A 22,198-nucleotide genomic window follows, 5' to 3' on the forward strand; every position below is an offset into this window, starting at 1 on the left:
CCACCAAACCACTAAGACAGCCCTGGCAGATGATGTGACACTCACCAATTAGCAATTTGTAAGGAAGGAACCTGTCCAACTGTGGAAATAGCCAGCAAACTGACAATAATGCTGTCTATTGACCTTCTGTGCATGGGAAAGGCTCTTTCTTCCACAATGCCAGGACTGCACTCAAATTTCCTATGGTACTTCCAAGTGCAATCCAACTCTATACTGAAGGGGTAGACATTACATTTCCCATAAAGTATCCTGATGCTCTTGCATTCATGATGCTGAATGAGAGGTCTGTCTTCTCTAAGTGGAGCATTATGCCTCCAATGAAGCAATGACATTTAGAGTAGGAACAGAATGTGTTTCTTATCATTGCTTGTATTCTCACTCGGTCTGGGGAGGCGGCAGTCACCACAGTGTCTTCAACCGGAGTAAACAGTTTAAAACTTAATGGAAATGCCAGCTCAGAAAGCATCTTTTTTTCCCCCAGTGCTTCAAACTTAATTACAATGAATAGCAACTGTATTAAAGACCATTCCAATATTTCTAGTGCTCCATAAATCTCACTTAGAACATGACAGTCTATCTGCTTTTGTTGTAACAGGGGAAGTGTCTTATGCGGTTTTTAAGCCACACTTCCAAATACTTTCGTAGTTATTTAAATGTCAAGGTTTAAGCTTCCAAATTAGCTTTATAACATGCACACAAATAAACATGTATGTATGGGGTTTTTTTAATCCTAAAATTACTGTATATAGATGGTTGCAAAGGGCTGTTATACATTGCAGAAAGGATAGAAATTGATAGCATACCCCAATTATTTGAAAACCTTAGTTTGTTTGCTTCTTGGGTCTTTCCTACCTCTCAGTGAGAAGGAAAAGAACTGCCTTTCTGAACTGCACTCTGGCTACAAGAAAGAGTACCTCTGCACAAAAGTTGGCCTTTTCAGATCAGCCCTCACAACAAACCATAATTTGTTCAAATTGCTGTATGTAAACTACCTGCAAGCTCTAGTTTGAAACCTCTGTTTCATGCCAACCAACAATCCTTGGTTGGGTGGACTGTCTAAATTCAGATTCACAACTAACTAGTGGTAATCAAACTATAATTTGTTAATTACAGCTTATTGTAATGTCTTCATGCAACCAAGATTTCTAAAAGACAAACGAAAATGCATTTAATACATGATCTTCTGCAACTTAAGTTTTCAGAAGCAGCTAAGTAATCCAGTCTGCATGAACTTCTGCACCCTAGTTCCCTTGGATTATTATGGTGCCTTCTGTTTTACAGCAGTAGCTACCTACACTTTTGCAATCTTGAGTCTTAGAAATGGTATGGAAGTTATTATTTATTTATTTATTTATTCATTCATTCATTCATTTAAATCCATCCAAAGTTCAGTTGTTCCTGCCTTGTTTTCTACGTTCTATTCTGCCATTATCCTATAATTGATCTATTGATTTATGTGGTGAAAGCTTGAGAATATGTACACAGATCAGAGGTAAATAGGGTCTTATCTCATTAATGATTAATGTAACTACCATGGTTCATAACTCTTCATTGAAAACTGATTCCCAAACAGAGATGCTTGTTCAACTACCATTCCGAATTGTGGTCTGTTTGCCAGGTGAACAGCTGTCAAACATTCATGAACTGTTCACCTGGGTTTGAACAGGTCACAAACAGTACAAAAGACACTTCCCCCCCTCCACCATCTCCTACTTCTTTGTATATGCTCACCACATTGACTAGAAGTACAGAACATTAATATTTCTTGGTTCCTGGTTTAGAGCTGAGTTGTCTACTTCTTGCTGCCCACCTCTATAATTAGCAATAGCACAGGCAGGTGAATTGTCCAGATCTGTCCCACATATTCTTTTAACCAACCCACCTCTTAGAAAATGGGAATCATCCTTACTCTGTAAGAAGGAGTTTGTATGGATTTGGAACAACGTGGAGGCCAATTTACAGTGGGAAAGACTTGTTTTTTTTAAAAAAGCAGCAGTTATTAAATTAACTGCTGACTTTATAAAAGCATGCACAAATTATATCTAAAGCCATATAAATTGGTCGGATAAGCATCTGCCTGTATTCTTTTATTGCAGAGTTCCTGAATTAACCTGAAGATGGAAGAGGTTAGAAAAGCACAATTCTGTAAGTGAGCTGTGAAATTACCAAGGTGTGCATGGCAGTTGCCAGATTTCATTTTCTCTCTACTCCGTACTAGTTTGTTGCTTTCCAGTCTCTTCCCAGCCATGGAAACCAAACTAACATGATTATCTCCTCCCCCCTTATCACAGATTATCAACCCGGATTACCATTTTTCCTGCTTTTTTAAAAGAGGCTTCTTCTTAGCCTTCCCATGGCCTTCAGGGACCAAACTGGTTTCCCATGAGTTTTGCAAATGTTTCTGAGATTATAACTTTGAACGATCCCAGGAATATTTTAGCCCAAGGCTGCACAGTTTTCAGTGTACACACACACATACAAAGTAGCTTGATTATTTCACTGGTCCACTTGCTGTCACAACTGTATTTGCCTTGTCCAAATGCAGTTCCAAATGGCCCTGAATATAAAAAACAGGACATTACACTACAAAATAGTCACTTATCATACAGACATTCATTCGTACACAGTTGTCCCTTGTTAAACATGTTAAAATTTATCTTCCTTTGAAACAAAAATATTTTAGCATTGGGAGGGCTCATTAATTGCAAAATACTTAGAGATCATTAAAAGACTTCATTGAAGCTTAAAGCAATCATTCTTAGCACTCTGTCACTGTTTGACTCTCCTCTGAGACGCACAAGGCAGATGATCTCAGCAGATATCCTTCTCTTCTTTCAATCCTCCACAGACCAAACTGGGAGTGTGGAATCCACTGCTGAGATAATCTGCTTGTGTAAAAAGGAAATAATATCTTTTTGTGTCTCCAGTGTTATGGTTTCGGGGGAGGGAGAGAGAATAAAATCCATCACTAGAATTAAATGATACTGTCAGGTCTCTTTTCTCCAAAACATTTTCCAGAGCTTAAAGGCAACTGTACAGTTCATAAATCCGTCATTCAGCTCCAGCTGAGATTCCAGCTTCGGGGGTCTCGAGGAAAAATGATCCTGAGTGGTCTGTATACATTGCATCCCATGGCTGTCCTCGGTTGCCAGACTTGCTCCGAGGAGTCCAGAAATCCAAAGTGGCTGCTGTCAAGCACCTCCTCTCCTCAGGTGATGGAGAATGCAAGGTCTGGCCTTCTCCAAGGGGCAGCCACTCTATCCCTCCCTCGGACAACGGATGCAACCCATAAGTGCTTATGATGACAGGGTCCCTAAGTGACCACCATCCATACTATTCCAGCCTACTGGGAGGGGGGATGGGCACCACCTTCTACAGCTCAAATATGGCCAAGACTAGACTTGTAAAGCCCATAAAGTAGATCCAGATGCAGCATAGCCCATGGGGGGGGGGGCTCCCAAAACTATGGCACATCCAAAGCCACTCATGATATTGAAACACAAATATTGTTTTTATTAAATGCACCACATATTTAAATGCACCACATTCATTTCAAGCAGGAATAAGAACAACAGAAGGGTAGTGTTGTTTTTTAGTTAGTACACTGGCAACTTAAAAACTTGGGCAACTACTGTCTCAGCATCATATTTCCATTAATGTACATATGACACACATTTTTTTAGATGCAGTAACCCTTCATATCAAAGTGTGGCAACCATACAGAATTATAGTCATAGTCAAGAGGTCTGCAGACATCTGGAAAGGTGCAGGAAACAAATATGTCCAAATCAGATTCAGGTATTCCGACTCACTAGCACGATAGCTCAATATGAACTATTTAATTCCTTTCCTAAAGTAGTGCTGAAGAAGATTCTTGCGAGTCCCTTGGACTGCAAGGCGAACAAACCGGTCAGTCCTAGAAGAGATCAGCCCTGCCTGCTCCTTAGAAGGCCAGATCCTGAAGATGAAACTCAAAAACTTTGGCCACCTCATGAGAAGGAAGGACTCCCTGGAGAAGAGCCTAATGCTGGGAGCGATCGAGGGCAAAAGAAGAAGGGGATGACAGAGAATGAGGTGGCTGGATGGAGTCACTGAAGCAAATTTAAATGGACTCCGGGGAATGGTAGAGGACAGGAAGGCCTGGAGGATCATTGTCCATGGGGCCACGATGGGTCGGACACAACTTTGCACCTAACAACAACAACAACAAAGTAGTATGTAGGTTCTACTTTAAAAATGAAGTAGTATCTACAATTGGTTCACTGCAAACATGTTGGCAGGCACACTGAAAGGACTCATGCTAAAGGTTCAAAGACTTGGGTATATAACTTTTAAAAAGCAAACTATTTCCCCCTATAGGAACTCATCTGAAAGTCAAACAATACAGGGGTAGGTAAGATTATTGCAGATCATTTTAAAAAATATCTACTACTAGGCATGCATAATGTTACCTAAAGAAAATAATTAACATGTATGGAGGTCAAACATTTTTGTAACTGTTCCTTTTGCAAATAATCTTAACACAACTCCCCAGTTCCCTGGAAGCCTGCATACTAGAACCATCCTGGAGATCCTTACTCCTGTGTGGTTCCTCTCCCAATCCTGGCCACTGGGCTATGGGCTACTGTTTTCAAGACAGCACCCCTATTGCTCCTCCCTCACTGTGGCTGAAAGCTGAAGCCGAAATTCAGCCTCTCTCAGGCCTTCTGATTTAATTCCCCAGAACTGACTTTTGGCCAGAATATTCTCTACTGGTGATGTAACGATGACCTAGGCAAGCCATGCCTAAAGGAATCAATTTCTGTGTGTGCTTGAGAAACATCAACTGTGGTTGGCAGGGCTACGACATCTATAACATAGCAAGTGAAGTCGCAGAGATTATCCTAAACCCTGCTCCAGCTATCCAATAGACTTCCTTAGGGTTAGGTTTTACACCAGCTCTCTAGTCCTACAGAAGAGGGGTGACCCTAGTGTGATGTCCTAGTGGGCAAAATAAAACAGTGAGAGGTTAAGCAATGAGGTAGAGTGCCATTGATATGCAACATCCATCCTTTGGTTAGTCTCTCTTTTCTGATGGGCAGCTCATTTCAATCATGGGCTGTATGTACCCTTGATCCAAGGAAAAGGACCCCAAGCAAAACATCTGCATAATCAAGTTAGGAATATAACCAGTTAGATTACTTTTTGCAGTTTTTGGGGAGGGTATGATTTTTCATAAGAATTTATTGTTCCTCAGTTAGAAGAAACTATCCACAGTATGTTTGTTATATTTCAGCACCTAAATAACTGTTCTTGTCTAAATTAGCAACTGGGGAAGGTGTGTGTGGGTTTTTTTAATTATTCAGTGCAGACTCTGAAACTACACCTCAAGCTACTCTCAAAACAAAGGGTTTGATCCAGACTAAATTTTACACTAATGGAAATTTTTACTTGTTCCTTCTTTCTCCTATAATTTCACTCTCTCTCTCACTCACACACACACACACACACACACACACACACATATTGTTCTTTAGGATCTTGAAGAGCGGCATTTCATAGAGATAAGAAGTTTGCAATGGGAACCAGGGGACAGGAAAGTTCAATTTGTCTGATGGAAAATTTAGCCAGGAACTGATCCACAGCAAAAGTTAGCTTTTTGTTTCTACAGATTTCTCTTCTGAGAGCCTTCCCAACGTGTTCTCCTCCAAAGTCTGACAAAGGCTACAGGTTATATCTATGCTCAACCTGTATGTCCAAAGGTCTGACATGAATGGCGACAGCATACTGAGATCCTGTTTTCCCCTCCCCTAGTTCTAGGGACTCCCTCTCCTTTTTGTCCCTGACCAGAGAACTAAGACTCTTCTCCCCAGTTACCGCAATGGGGAACTCAGCAGTATGAAGTGCAGGAGACCCAGAAAATACAGCAGTCAACACAGAATCAGTTTGAGTGTCATTCCAGTCCTGAATGCCAGTCACAGAATTATGAACATCTACAGCCCAAAGAGCCTCTTGTGGCGCAGATTGGTAAGGCAGCAGACATGCAGTCTGAAAACTCTGCCCATGAGGGTGGGAGTTCAATCCCAGCTCAAGGTTGACTCAGCCTTCCATCCTTCCGAGGTAGGTAAAATAAGTACCCAGCTTGCTGGGGGGTAAACGGTAATGACTGGGGATGGCACTGGCAAACCACCCCATATTGAGTCTGCCATGAAAACGCTAGAGGGTGTCACCCCAAGGGTCAGACATGACTCAGTGCTTGCACAGGGGATGCCTTTATCTTTACCTTTTACAGCCCATACAACTATTACACTGTGCGTACTTTTCCACTTTTACAGACCAGTGAATTTCAAGCATGGCCAATTTATTTTATGTCATTCATGTATTAGATTTACAGAATCTTCCCTCCTTGGCTGCTCTTTATTATCTGTCTTGTACACCTTTGCTCAGCAGGATATTGTTGCACTTCTAAAGCTTGCATTGAGTCAAGATCCACAGAGCTGACATACCCAGTCCTACCCCCGGGGCCCCCACAAATAATCACTGTAGACTGGGCTGTCTGCCTACATAAGTGTGGCCCAGGAAACCACTCAAGTGAAGAAGAGTGTTAATAGCTACTGTCTATTTTGAAGAAGACTAATGCTACGGAAAAGAATATCTAAGGAACACAGATGGGGCACATTAAAACAAAGAGACTACAAAAGCTAAATACAATAGATTTGAAGTTTGAAGAATACAAAATTTGAGGTTTAGCACCAATTTTATAAACAAATAGGCAAATTGTCTAAATTGAGATTCTAAAACATTTACATAAACACTCAAGTCATATGTGCTGTTTAAAAATATATATAAATGCAAACAACATATTTCTGGAAATATTTGTATGTAACATATAAGTCTACAAAATTACACTACTCACACTTTACTGTCCTTGGAATGAAAATATAATAAACCATTCATTCACTATGCAGGTAAAAGAATTATTTCACCAGTTTCACATACTGGGGCATATAAATCTAATACAAAATCTGATGTTGCTGCAAAAGGCACTGTCTTATGTAATTATAACATTTCATATACATATCAGGCCACGTGGAAATAACTGATTTCCAGGTAGACTTATAAATTTTGAGACAACTAATTTTGTGGTGCTCTTTGCTACACCACCTGGCAGCATCTGAGGGTAAGAGTGGATTGTGCTGGGACAACATATTCTGAGAAATGCTAATATTACGCTTTTGCCACAGCCAAGGAAACTGAAAAACAAGATTTTTTTGCCAGTAAAACAGAATCAGTCCATGTCTTTGTTTTGGCTCATTTATGCATCCATATAGGCCAAGACTGCTAACAGCAGTGTGGGGATGAAAAGGTGTGAGTGCATTCCTGGAAACTGCATAACTCCCTCCCCCCCCCCTGAGGAAACTACAGGCTTCCAAAACACTTGAGAGAGGTATGACATATTCCTCATTTTATGCTCCTGATAAAGATTTAAGAGCATTACTTTTTATTAAATTATGCAAATTTTAGGAATTGTAACACTTATTGCTATTTATTTTGTACTTTTAGGATATGGTCCAGAAGCCAGCAAATACAGTTTTGACATTAATGCATCACGGATTGCTTTAATTCCTTTTTATAGTGAACTAGGGGCCAAGCCCATTGCATTCAGGAGTACAACGGGCGCTAGATTAGGGGGGTGGAGTGGAAGAACTCTGCAGATGGCCTCTCCCTCCCCCCAGGACCTGGAAAGGCTGCAGGAAGCAGGGGCAGGTCTCACAGAGCAGGGATCTGCAGCCTCTGAGCCTTGGAGGGACGTGGAGGAGGGGGTGGTCAGGGGTGAGGGATGGAAGGTGATTGGCTGGCCGCTGGACAGACAGGCAAGCTGGTTGGAGGAGGAGGCACTCAGGGGTGGGACAGCTGCCCTGAGTGGGTGTTAAGTGCTGAAAGTCACTTAAGCCATGAGACATGCTTCTCTTCCAAGGCCTTACCAAAAATATTAAGTGGAACAGATAGTCAGCAGTTTGCTTAGACTTTGAAAGGTGTGATGACTGACCAGCCACGGTTTATGTTTGGGAAACTGAATCATGCACTGTCCTTCCCTAAAGTGACCAGATTTTAACATTGGTAAAACGGGACACCATTGACCAGGGGGGTTCTTGATTAAAAATTTGGTCTATATGGAGCAACAACATTTTTCATAGAATGCATAGAACGTAAAAATAGTATTGTAATACATATATTTTTAATTTCAACATAAGTACAATTTGCCAGGTGCCCCCAGATGTCCCTCCAAAAGTGGGACAATCTGGTCACCTTATCCTTCCCTGCTTGCAAGGAGCTCAGAGAAGAATATATATTACTCCCTCCTCTATTTTATCCTCACAGCAACTACCTAAAGTAGGTTAGGCTGAGAGAAAGGCTGAGGTCAAACAGTGAGCTAAAATTTGAATAGGGTCTCCTCCCCAATTCCAGTCCAAGATTCTTTCGCTGCACCACACTATTACTCTATCTGTCCCCATCTCTATTTCGGTTTGGGCAGTACATGTACACTTTTCAAGTGTTGGCCCCAAGTCAAGCACCCAGTCTCCTTCCATTCTTCCTGAGTGTTTCCAGAAGCATAGTTCTTAGGCTCATGCTTTCTGAGCATGGTAAGCCAGCTGTACCACTGAAATTAATAGGCCACACTTCTGGCTATGTGTTCAGATCAAGATGTCAATCATTTTTATTCTTCTTTCCATAATGACAACAACACCCACACATTTGTTCTATTATAAGACTTTTGCACCCATGAACCTCCACAATCTCACTCTCATGGATCAAGGCTCTTTTCTTCTAATACATGTTTGGGAGGTCACAGTTTATAATTGTTAAGATATCTTACATAAAAGTGAAATGTCATTATGCCAGCCTGCTCAGCTGCAACTAATTACTCTTCTGGTCATTCATTCTGATCATGAAAAACTGATATGCCACCACAGAGCAAAAGAAGAGTTTGAACGGAATTATGTATATCCGAGCTGAAAATGCTCCAGAGCCAAAATGAAGAAAGCCACCTATTCCAAATAGATCTATAACACATCCTCACAATTAAAGACCATTTTCAATATCTCACCTACTGAATGGGGTGTTTGGGATAAAAAGGACACTGGTTTCTACATACACATAAATAAATTATTTAAGTACTAATTACAGGCATCATACATGTATAGTAATACTGAGACAATTCAAAGCAAAGGACCACTTCTTCTGGTCTCTTATTTATGCCAGGGATGCAACCCACAGTGCCTTTCTAGACAGAGTTACACCCTCTGAGCCCAATGAGTTCAGATGGCTTTGAACCTTAAGATCTGTTTAGGGCTGCACTGTCAGGGTTCTAAATTAAACACTGCCCATGGTGTGGAATTCTAAGGAAATCTTCTGCACCCAGCAGGGTGGAATCCAACAATGTTTTAACCTTTTGTTAGCGCTCTTGCTATGGCTAACACATCCTTTATTAAAGCACAGGTGTCTCTCTGCATTGGGAATATACATATTACCTGCGAGCAATCAAAAGTCCTTTCCAAAAGTCTGTCTTTGAACTCTGCTGCAAGTTAGTACATATTATCAGGTTTCTAAAAATATATGGCTTATCTTTTGGAAAGCTGTGTTACAGCAGTGTGTTCATTCTGCACAAGTTTACTACCAATGACTGCAAAATGCATCACTGAACACTGTCTACATTTCCCTCCCTTGGGCTACAGTCTCCTTGCAAAGCAGAACATCTTTTTTCGCTGAGACACCCCAATGCATTTTTCATGGAAACTACTCTGGCAGTAAGGTATTTGAAAGTGATCGTGGCAACTAATTATGTTATTTGCACTTCTGCCTAAATAATCAAGAAGAAATTATTTTAAGTTTGGAGATGAATTTTAGCATACTGGAGTACTATCACATAAACCTTTTCTTTGGGGAAACTGGGTGTGGTTGTACATTTTGCAGTGCCTTCCATCACTTTCACATTATCACCACCATATCACAAAAATCAGGGAGCCTTGTATTCTTGGCATCTCTAGTCAGGCTAACACGAGAGAACTCTCAAGGCAAACTAAAGATAAGCAGGCTCCGATTGTTAAATCTACAAGAAATCAAGTCACAGACCTGCCGGGCACACTGTTCTCCCTGCCACCACAAAAGCAAACCAGTTTGTCTTTTACAAAGAGTAATGCCATACAGTGAAACTGGTAGTGCAAGGCATAATAAAGTCAATAGCAACTCGGCAACACAGACATCTGTGTGCTTTAAAAATAGCCATTCAGTTCACTGTCCATTCGAATTAACGGAGTGAACTAGCACAGCATCGCTTAGTGCGCAAAGGTACTGAAATAAAAACACCCTAGGATTTCTTTATCACCAGATTAGCTGTTTTTCAACCACACCGATATTTTACACATGCACGTACGCTCATCTTCCGTGCCATCGTTGCGGAGCTACTAAGTCGTTACATCCTCCTAATTAAAAACAAAACGAAAAATCACACAATACCATTTACAAAAGGCAACATGGTGCTGTCTTCCTCTGTTATCCACAGCATGAAACAGAACACAGACAAAAAGAAATACATGCTAAAGGGGCTCCCGGCACCTTCCTTCTCCGACTCCAGACCACTCCTACTGCCGCCCTGCTTCATGCACACATTCTGTTTGTGTCCGTTTACGTTACCTTCTTGGGTCTTTTCTTCCTCTGATTGCTGCCATTATACTTCTCCCCACCATCGCTCTTCTGAGCCGCTTCCTCATTCATCATTTTGAATAGTTTTCAAAGCAAAGAGCTCTGCCATTAAACCCTCTCAAACATACAGACCATTAGCAAATGTGTCACTTGCCCGAGAGGAGGAGGGGTGTGTATGCAGTGAGAGAGAAGAAGGGAGGGAAAGAGACACACACACACACACACACAAGGGAGAGGGAGAGCATGATGGTGTTGCCATGGCAGCAGCTACCACAACTGTTTATCTGGCTGCATTGTTAAATCTGATTTAACCAATTATCACAGGATCCTGGTTCAGTCACAGCTTGCAACCCCTTGATTTCAATGCCAGAGTACAGAACACAAATTAGAAATCAGTATGAGGACCTCTTTGTGCACCTTGTAAATACCAGCAAGCATATCAGATCTGCTCCATCAATTCCTTCATGCAATCTTTCACAATGTTAATGAGATAAAAATTGTTAATTCTGCCTACATAGCATGCTATACTTAAATATTTTACATATCCTTCTCAGAATTATTGACTGATAAAATTCTTTCACAAAGTATTGTTCATGTACTGTATCATGTAAGTAGTAAAGATAGTCAGTATGGTAAATATAATGAGTACACAATTAGAATAAGTCTTTTGTTTGGGTTTTTTAACCCCTTTAAGACTGGTTACTGCCTAAGTGCAAGCTCTCTCTTAACCACTAAAATAGATCTTCCCTGATAATAGATGGGATCCACTGGAACATTTGGAATTATTTCCATTCATGGAGTGCAATTTTTCTGTCTCCTGCTACAACCCAGAATTGTGCCTGAAATGCAGCTTCTAGGGCAGGGGTAGTCAACCTGTGGTCCTCCAGATGTTCAACACTGGCAGGGGCTCATGGGAATTGTAGTCCATGAACATCTGGAGGGCCACAGGTTGACTACCCCGGTTCTAGGGCAGTGGTCCCCAACCCCCGATCCAGGGACCAGTGCCGGTCTGCGGATCAGTTGGTACCGGTCCGCGACTCCTCCTTGTCCTCCTTCCTGGCTGCTGCCTCGGGGGCTGCCCTGCCACTCTGCCACTGGCTCACCTTTGGTGCTCTCAGGTGGCCGCCATGGCTGGGGCTCCCCCTCGGCGTGGCACTGCGCAGCTGCTGCTGGCAGCACACCCCAGCGGACGGCGGGAAAACAAGTGGAGCAGGGACTCAGGCGGTGGTGACGTCCCTCGGCAAAAGACTAGCCCCCATACGGGCCTCAGTCCCCGGTGATAAAAAGGTTGGGGACCACTGTTCTAGGGGACAGAGCATCCACCGCAAGCAGCATTTACCAGCCTACACGTGGGGCACTGAAATTATTACAACTGATCAGCAGGTGACAAAAAAACAATTCGCTTGGATAAAATGGTTGTTCTAAAGGGTGGACTTTGTCACTTTACCCACTGAGGTCCCTGCCCTCCCCAAATCTCCAGGAATTTACCAACCCAGTGGCAGATAAGAAGTTGAGCACCACAAACTGGATTCATTCTATCTATGGAAATGTTCCAGTGGATCCAAGACAATGTTTTCCTTTTAATTCAGCTCATTAACAATACTACACTTGCACACTACAGAAATTGGGAAGTCCAATTAAAGACTTCTTCACAACAGTTAGAGAAATTAGCTTCCAAAAACCCGCAGTCTAAACCAATGCATAGAAAAAGGGTCAACCAATATATTTGTAGAGATACTACAGGTCTGAAGTTCTTGTCAGGTATTGAAGTCAAAGGATAAGCAGGTACATTGGCCAGTCAGACAACAGGAAGCTGCCAAATGGTGGGCCACAGTCAAATAATCTGACAGTAGCCAGCTCTCCTTGTTGTTCAGTCTAAATAAGGATAGTAAACCTAGAGTTGATATAATACATTCTCTGTTACATTTGGAGAATTGGGAACATTTGGAGAATTGGGAATTTAAAATAAATCACATAAACTATTAATATTAAAAACAAGGAAGCAACCATAAATGCCCACAAACCAAGTTAGAAATGGATAATATAAACATAAATATAAAAAGATGTAGCCCTTCAGTTAAAAAGTACTGTTTGGGGACCTGGTGCCTAGAATTAGTATAGTAGGTGCTAAACAAGCCTCAAGGGGAGGCCTTCCATAGGCAAGGTGTCCCCACTGAAAAGGCCCTCTTCTCTGGTTTCAGAACTTGGGAAACAGATCTCTTATAAAGGACCTGGCTTGTATTAATCAGTTTTGGAGGTTTGACCATATTGGCTTCCATTTTAAATCCCTGTCATCTCAACCAGGGCTAATTCTGCAGATGGATGATAATGCACTTTCAATGTGCTTTTGCAGCTGGATTTTCCTGTTCAGAACAGGAAAATCTACTTCTAAGGTGGATTGAAGGTGCATTAACTCTTGGGTGCAGAATGGGAAATGAATACATTGAGATTATTTGTTTTGCCTTTTTTTCTACAAAATTTGTTTTGCCTTTTTGTCCTACACTAACCCTCAATCCGACATCAGTTTGTTGCCTACCAATAAAAACTGGTCAGAAACCCTCTCCATTTCTGAAATTACCAGTTGAAATGCTAACCTCACCTGTTACCAGGCAGAAAGAGTTAATCCGGTTCTGCTATATGGCATCATTAATAACATGTCCAGCAATAACTGAGTTTTTACAACCTTATCCTTTTACATTTATATGGTAATGTATGCAAATACCACTGTCAATTCAGAAAAGCTTTCTCTAGGAAAAGACTAATAGCTTCTTCTGTAACTTCTTTTTTGGCCTGATGCCTAATTTTAAAACTAGGCTTGTGCCTAAAGATTAAGGATATCACATTTCTGTTTCCAGTGGGAGGACCGCAATGGTCCTTTCTGATTCCAAACCACTTTTTTGATGAGCCCCAGGTGAAAATAAGAAGGGGAAATGGTGCTGTGCAATGTGTGATGTAACTTTTAGCTGAAAAACTGAAAGTGATTTAACTGTGCTGCAGTGACACTCTAGGAATCCAATAAATCTCTATGTTAAAACCACACAGATGTACTGGATTTCAAGAGAATCCCCACAGTGCAATGATGGCATTTCTGCCTCACCATCATGACCTCAGAGCTCAGTAAGTCTGCCATCAGGCCAAAGAACACAGTCAATATCATACAACAGAAGAAGAAGAGTTGGTTCTTATATGCCACTTTTCTCTACCCGAAGGAGGCTCAAAGTGGCTTACAGTCGCCTTCCCTTTCCTCTCCCCACAACAGACACGCTGTGAGGTGGGTGAGGCTGAGAGAGCGCTGATATCACTGTGCGGTCAGAACAGCTCTACAAGTCCTGTGGTGAGTCCAAGGTCACTCAGCTGGCTGCATATGAGGGAGTGGGGAATCAAACCCAGTTAGCGAGATTAGAAGTCCGCGCTCCTAACCACTACACCAAGCTGACTAATGCCCTATAAATAGAGAGTGACTGTGTGGATCCATTTATTTCCACCACATGGACCCAGGATTACAGCACTTCATCATATAAAATAATGTAATCTTTATAGGCTTCTGAAGGTCATCTATAAAGATAACATTCTGACAATTGTTCAGAGAAACCATAAAAGTAAATGCACTAGAAATTGGAATGGCACTCCACACAGTCTGCTCAGATAAGTACAAGGGCCTTCCATTACAATGTGGCTTCCTGTAATGAAAGAACCCTATGAATTTAGTTGAGAGGAGTGGTGAAATATGACCCAATACATTTCTGTTTTGAGGTAACAATATTAATATCGCCCTGACCAGAATGACCCAGGCTAGCCTGACATCGTCAGATCTCAGAAGCTAAGCAGAGTCAGCTCTAATAAGTACTAGGGTAGGACACCACCAAGGAAGATCAGAGTTGCTACTCGGAGCCAAGCAATGGCAAGCCACCTCTGTTCATCTCTTGCCTTGAAAATCCAATGGGGCATCATGAGTCAGCTGTGAATTGACAGCACTTACTGCCTCCAGATTAATGCAATAGTATTTTACTGGTAACCAACATTCTCCTTTAAGAATTAGAGATAGCAGAAGAAAGAAGTTAATGAGTATCTTAGTAGAAAATGACAAGTTGACATATATAGGGCAGAAAGCAGTGAATCTTGGTGACTGCAGCACAACCAAAACCAATTTGAATCCAATAAACATCTCCTGAGCAGCCTCAGCAGTTCCTGACCTGGAGACAATCATGACACTGAATCCAAAGGTATTTTGTTGCAACCTGCTAAAGGCCCAGCAGATTTTAGATTTTTAAAAATTAATTTTAGTGAATTGTTTAATCTATCAATGGAATATGATGTACACCACCCTGAGCCGTTGCGCTGGATAGGACAGTATATAAATTGAATAAATAAATAATGTGTTCATATAGCATAAAAAGTATCTTATAACAAACTTATTAAATATGCACCAAGTAGCCCTGACTAAATTGGTAGTCTCTTATAAGCCAACTTACTAAAGGGCAGCGTTTTCATAACATTTCTTTCTGTTCCCCAATTTTACCAACCCAGTGCATTTATCTTCACCAACAGCCCTCTAATTTAAAGTATCTTGTAACAAAGATGCAAGAGCCTCTTGTGGCGCAGAGTGGTAAGGCAGCAGACATGCAGTCTAAAAGCTCTGCCCATGAGGCTGGGAGTTCAATCCCAGCAGCCGGCTCAAGGTTGACTCAGCCTTCCATCCTTCCGAGGTCGGTAAAATGAGTACCCAGCTTGCTTGCTGGGAGCTAAACGGTAATGACTGGGGAAGGCTCTGGCAAACCACCCCGTATTGAGTCTGCCATGAAAACGCTGGAGGGCGTCACCCCAAGGGTCAGATATGACCCAGTGCTTGCACAGGGGATACCTTTACCTTTTAACAAAGATGCATGATTTTCAATTTCATACAAAGCAGCAAAACTGTGCCCATCAAGGGAAATTGAAAAACAGGCTGTTCTTGTACCTGCAGAAAGGCAGTTACTAAACCATGCACTATTACTCAACCCACGTGACCTAAAGAAAAGTGCCTGATGAATGTCTCAATTTACTCTCATTTGCACTTAGCTACCACTTTGCCTGATATGATTACAATTCACAGATGGCTCAGAAGCCTCAAGTGGGAAAGAGCTGGTGGTCTCAGTGGATTGTTAGTTAAAGGGCAATGGATTTTAAAAAGAATATTAATACAATTAATTCACGGATTTCAGTTTGTGGACCATTGTGTCACTGGACACAAAAGCGTTGTCTGGCAAATTGCAGAGCAAGCTGTCACACCTCGCCCACCAGTGGCTCAAGAAAGCTACCGGTCCAGATATCATGCTGTTAACTTACTAATGGGACAATCCTCAAATCCTTTTACTCTTCAGGCTCCCACCATCTTCCACTAATAGCCCTGTTCACAGGAAAATGATGGGATGGTAGATCAGTACATTTTCATCAAGCAAACAGAACAAAAACTCTTACGCTTAATCCTCATAATTTTATTTTTCACTTATTTAATTTTCTCCAGCTTATTCTGAAGTAAGCATAACGTGAAGCCAAGTTTTCCACCCCAACTGCCTATAACACAGACTCCACACTTGAATAGGATCCATTAACTTTGTATTCTAATTCAACCTTATTTTACTATTTTATTTTACTAAAGTTGGGTTGAAGTAGGTGTGCAAAGCAACTGCCATGACTACATGTTGTCCATTCAAACTTGAAACAACAGTGTATTGACCTAGGGGTGGTGGTAAGGTAGCATGGTATTGCCCAATCTCAAAAGCTAAGCAGGGCCAGAGCCTGGAAGGGAGACCAACAAGGAAGATTCTGCAGAGGAAGTCAATGGCAAACCACCTCTGCTTCTCACTTGCTTGAAAGCACCTTGTTGGTATCACCATAAGTCGGTTGTGACTTGACAGTTCTTTACATACACAAATTGACCTGGATTGTCCACTTTAACCCAGTCCTATCAGATCTTGGAAGCTAAACTGTACTTGAACGCGAGACCACAATAGAAGTTTCCAGTTCAGTAGCTGAACCACGAGAACAGGCAGGATATATTTTTTTAATAAAAAAATACAATTTCTATTTCAGGAATAATAACATAAACAAGTGAAATGCCTTAGTTAAAGCTCACAACTCTCCAATATTCCAGGTATTAGAAGCAGTAAAATAATTTCTAGTTCCCATTTAACGCTTCCTGCCCCCTAATTAGCTACACTGCATAATGATTCTTTAAAGCATCAGTCATTGAAATGTGTGTATGTGTGTGTGGGGGGGACAATGTTGTCACCATAAGGTCAACTAAAGTGAACTACTTTCTGCCTGGCCTTCCATGGCCTGCCTTCAGGTCAAATCTATTCCTTTAGTCACCACTGAAAATTATCTACTGCTTTGGCCTTTGTAATTAAATAGGCTCACAGACACATAGAAAATATTGCAGGGTGTTTCATCTAGCTACTGGTACTCTATGCAAATTGAGTTTGTCTTGTATTTTATTCCTTAATTTATTTATTTATTTATTCAGCTTTTGAAGGAAACCATTTTCCACATTTAGAAAATATCAGGCTTCTGATCAATGTTTCTGTAAACTGAGAGACTATAACATGGGCAAAAAATTATGCCTGCTTATTCAAATAGATGCTATCACACACACACAAAGAACAAAGTCTTATGAAAAATGTAAATTTTTCCCATGCCTATTATTTTCACAATCACATTGGTCTTCATATTGCAAAGAATCATCACACATTAACTCATTCTCTTCCAGTTACTTTACAGCCTGCTATGGTCATTTGGGATTTCCATGACCTTTCCTTATTACAAGGGCTATGTTGCTCACTTTAAACTAAAGCTTCTGGCCAACACTGATAAGAAAACAACAATTGAATAGTGCAAATCACTGAGGGTCAGAGACCAAGTGGGGGGTTCCAGTTTATCAACAAATTAATGTCGTTTTAAGGCCAAGTTGGAAAAGGCAAGCAGGATCAAGCTGTTTTTAAATTGTAAAAGAAAAACAACAACTGGAATTTTAGTTTATTGCTGAAGAAAGCCAAAAGTTAATCTGTAGAATCAAGGGGAAAAAATTATCCTACATGCTATTACGTAAGAATTCCTGGGAGCAATGTTCACTTCCTCATAAAACAGAGTAACAGAGACACAGGTAGGAAGAAACTGGAACAAATGCACAGGCACCACACACTGATCCTGTGAAAGTTCTGCAGAAAATATGACTTGGGAAAATGTGTGCCACCTGCTCTTCTTTAAAACAGATGGCCTGTTTGCTTCTTTTTCTTGAGAAAAAAAAGCCCAGACCGTCGATCTACATCCTGGATCAATAATAAATTTTACTCAAAAGCCATTCTGAAAAAGAGGTCCAAGCTAAAGACCCAAGCCCTTGCCCAGTAATCTTCCAGATAACAAGCAGTATCCCCTTCACCCCTGGGATGTCAACTGTGGGGGAGACAAAAGCTCTTGTCATAACAGCTTCTAATTCCTCCGCCATTCCATAGCTCAGTTGTCCTAAATGTCACATTAATTCTCAGTTACACCAAATGTCACATAGTCAGGTCTGCAAAATCTCAAGCTGGACTTGCCTCTTAGCAAAATGACTTTTTGGCACTGGCTTCAATGTTTCATACATTGTTCAGCATGACCTAAATGGTGCCTACCAAATAAATTTTTAATTGAGCACATATTGCTGATGCATCCAAATCCTAGATATTCACAGGGAATAAAAGCATCAATATTGCTTTGAATCCTTTCAAACTAACACAAATGGAATGCAAAGCCCATCTCTTTACTGGTTCTTGATTAAGTTTCAATTCCCCCTTCCATTTATTTTGTCCATTTTTGGCATATTCTACCAGTTCAAAAAATGTTCATCTCCAGCAACCCTGTAAGAATGCTCCAGGAATAAGGAAAATGGGATTTGCTATAGATTTAAAAGAAGATACTTATCATATTGTTACCTTCAGAACCCACATTCCTGTATCATATGAAGCCAGAAGTGTTGATTCACTTTATCTTGTATCAAACCATGACATTATTATAAAAACTTGCTGCTTAAAACAACTTCCTGCACTTTTATTTATTTATTTTATTTATTTATTTGATTTCTACCTTGCATTGCATTGCACCTTCATAACTGTCTAAAGCATCTTATGATTTCTCTGCATACCATTTTGATATTTGTCCCTTACTTTTTCTATCTACTGTTTACAACTAAATAAAGATGTTTCCGTTAATTAGAAGACTCTCTGTCACTTACCTCCTAAATATTGCCCCAAGTAAACCTTTATGTGCAACACAGGATCCCAAGCCAGGGTCACAGCAGGACATCTAGGAAGATGCCTATCTGTGCAGGATGTCCTTCTTGAATGACAACATTCAAGCAAAAAAAAAATAGCATCTAAGAAACTTACACAGAATCATTTTCTTAAGGATTTATCCCATTCATAAGACCGATACATTCAAAATAGATTATTATATTGTAAACAATAATACATTATTTGTGTAACTTTGCTTGGATCCTGCACTAAATCTTCAGTAATACAACTCATTTTCATCAGCAGATTTGGGCTTCATCCCCCCTCCTGCTGTAGCCCAAAATATTTCTTAAAATCTTGCTCCTAGGGGCCAGTCTGAGGGAACAGTCTGAGGGCTACATGAGGGGGGAGGGATCTCCCTTCCTGTTAGCAGAAATCTGTTAGCAGAACAGAGGCTCTGCCACTACAGGACATATGAGCTTATTAAAATCCCTATCATCTTTGCAGGTTTCCTCATTTATATATCAGCACTGTGACACTGGACAGCACCACAAAATGTAACTCTTTGTCTATACATTTTTTCCACAAGACATACTAATTGCAGAACAATTTGCCAAGAAGCAGATGAATTGGTTTACAAAGCGTAACAGCAAACAAACATTGACTCCAGGGACAAATTCAACCATCTGCATAACTTACAATATTTTGCAGGCAAAAATATTTCGTATCAATGGAAGGGAACATTTGGATAGCCAAGAGCCATATGGTAGCTACTTTAAAATCTCTTACATGTAACCATGTGCGATTATGGCCTTCTGTTCCACCGGCCAGTTCTGTGTTACCACCTTTCTGAATTCAATTCCAGGCTCTTAAATTCTTTAAAGATTCGTGGCATTTCTAAATATGTTTGGTTTCTCAGGAAAGGGAAACTAATAGTGAAAATTGTGTGCACATGAATACATACATGCAAAAAGTAATCTAGAAGAAACAGCAACACTTTACCAAGCACAGTTTTCCTTACTCAGAAAAGAAATCTGAAACCTTAAATAGAATAACTGTATATACAACCATTTTTTACTGATAATGTTAAAAATACTTCCTGTACCTCTTAAGAATAACTTTTAGATTACATCTGGATTAGATTACTGCAATGCACTCTACATGGAGCTGCCCTTGAGAGCTGTTCAAAAGATTCAATGCCACAGCCAGAATGTTAACTGGAGTGGGACCAAGATCCCTTAACACTCAAATTCTTAATGGTTTTCATTATATGTTTTTGGATGGTTTAAATGGTTTTTAAGACATGATTTTATTCTGTAAATTGTAATAATTTGTTATCTCCTTTGGTGACTCTTGTAAGGGTAGAAAGGAGATGAAAGAGCTAATCAGGGGAGAAATTTTTATTTATTTTTATTTATTTATTATTGCATTTTTATACCACTGCTCCCAGAAACTGGCTCGTGGCGGGTCATAAAACAAGAAAAAAAATACAACAATATCAGTTTTAAAATATCCCATTAAAACAACCCCAAGACATGCAAAATACAAAATGGTGGTATACTAAACATCCTAAAAAGATCTTACCCCATGCTCTGGGCATCGGCCTCAGTATAGATATGTATAACCAGATGGGAGGTAGAATCAGGCTCCTAGCATACTGCAGTAGGAGACGGGGGGGGACCTCATTGAATACCCCAGGGCTCCCACCCGGCCTCAACTGAACACCTGGCAGAAGAGCTTTGTTTTGCAGGCCCTGTGGAACTCAAAGAGTCCTGACAGGGCCTGTAGCTCACCTGGGAGCTAATTCCACCAGGTAGGGACCAGGACCAAAAATGCCCTGGCCCTGGTTGAGGTCAGGTGTGCCTCCTGAGACACATCTTATTGCAACACATCCTATTGCAACTGAGCATAAATATATGCAGTTAGATCTGTGGTCTTTGTTACCTCTGTTTTGGCCTTTATTGATGGTTGTAGGCAAGCCACTTTCTCTCAGCCGCCATACCATTTACCCTCAGACTAATCCTGTGAGGTGAAGTAGGCTGAGATTGACATCTTGGTGCCATTTATGAACTTTCAGACTGATAGCCTTGAAAGTTTGCTGAAGCAACTTTAAGACTTCACACATTTGTGGTGGAACAGACTTCCACAGACTACAGACCAGGTACCTAATTTTATGAATGTCAAATTATGTGGGCTCAAGTATACAAAAAGGCTGCATCATGGTTAATTGGCTAAATTTTAAAGTGCCGTAAGACTCCTTTTGGATTGTAATGAATACTGTGGGATTCTATGAAGGCCTGTTCACTCCTCTATTGTCCAGCCTTCCAGTTAAGATCAAAGCTCTGTGTCACTGGCAGTCTTCAAGCAAAGGTTGGATACACACTTTTCTTGGATGCTTTAGGATGCTTAGGGCTAATCCTGCGTTGAGCAGGGGGTTGGACTAGATGGCCTGTATGGCCCCTTCCAACTCTATGATTCTATGATTCTATCGGCAGAGTTGAGGCTTCTGGAGTGGTGGTGCCTCACCTCTGTAAAGTGCTCCCCTGTGAGAATCACTGAACCACACCCTCACTTTACTTTAGGGTACAAGCCAAAATGTTTCCCTTTACCCAGGCTTTTAACAAAAGTGGTTCCATCTTTTTGATGTGGAACACATCTTCTGGTGCGCTTGGTGAAGTGGAAGTAGATCCATAAGTCCCGCCCACCAAGCTCGCCAGAAGACTGTGAATGGCAGCCACCATGGAGGTAGCCAGCAGTAACCAGCTGGAGGCCAAGGCAGACAGGGGCCCAGCCAGCAGATGTACCACCTATGGGGCCTGATGCAGCCATCACGGCACCTCTGGGGACCTAGCCAGCATCCACACCACCCTTAGAGGCTGAGGCAGCGGCCATGCCAACCCTGAAGGCCAAAGCAGCAGCCATGGTGCCCCCAGCCCAAGGTTAAGGAGGGAAATGGGGAGGGGAGAAGGGAAGGGAGTCTGCATGTATATGTGTGTGTGCATATGTGTTTGCAAGAGCAGGAAGGTGGAGGGTCCAAGGAGGAGGTTGGGGGATGAACTGGTAAGAGAGGCAGGGGGAAGGGAAGTCTGTGTGTATGTGTGTTTGCAAGGGATGCAGTGGACCCTGAGCAATGACCCATAGAGCAGGTATATGTTCCACATACCCCCTGAGAGTCAGATTGTCAGGCAGATTTTTTTTAAATTGTTTTATTGACTGTTCCTAGCATGAGGACTGTTTTGGAAAGATCACTTTAGATGGCTATATATATA

The 22,198-nt window shown here is 41.2% G+C and overlaps 1 protein-coding gene across 15 annotated transcripts in view; it reads right to left on the bottom strand.

Moving 5' to 3' along the window:
• ANK2 (ankyrin 2) overlaps positions 1-22,198 on the bottom strand; it is a 331,669-nt gene that overhangs the window by 204,671 nt on the left and 104,800 nt on the right. For 6 of the 15 annotated variants that reach the window (XM_077300558.1, XM_077300556.1, XM_077300547.1 and 3 more), the window contains exon 1: positions 10,675-10,867. The exons of 2 other annotated variants lie outside the window; for them this stretch is intronic. In XM_077300558.1, coding sequence (XP_077156673.1) covers positions 10,675-10,758 — 84 coding nt within the window. In that variant the 5' untranslated portion in view covers positions 10,759-10,867. Of the gene's footprint in view, positions 1-10,497; positions 10,632-10,674; positions 10,875-22,198 lie in introns of those variants that run through there. 7 more of the 15 variants (XM_077300560.1, XM_077300565.1, XM_077300561.1 and 4 more) reach the window with 4 other exon arrangements.

This window comes from Paroedura picta, chromosome 10, assembly GCF_049243985.1.
Source record: "Paroedura picta isolate Pp20150507F chromosome 10, Ppicta_v3.0, whole genome shotgun sequence".
NCBI classification, from domain to species: Eukaryota; Metazoa; Chordata; class Lepidosauria; order Squamata; family Gekkonidae; genus Paroedura; species Paroedura picta.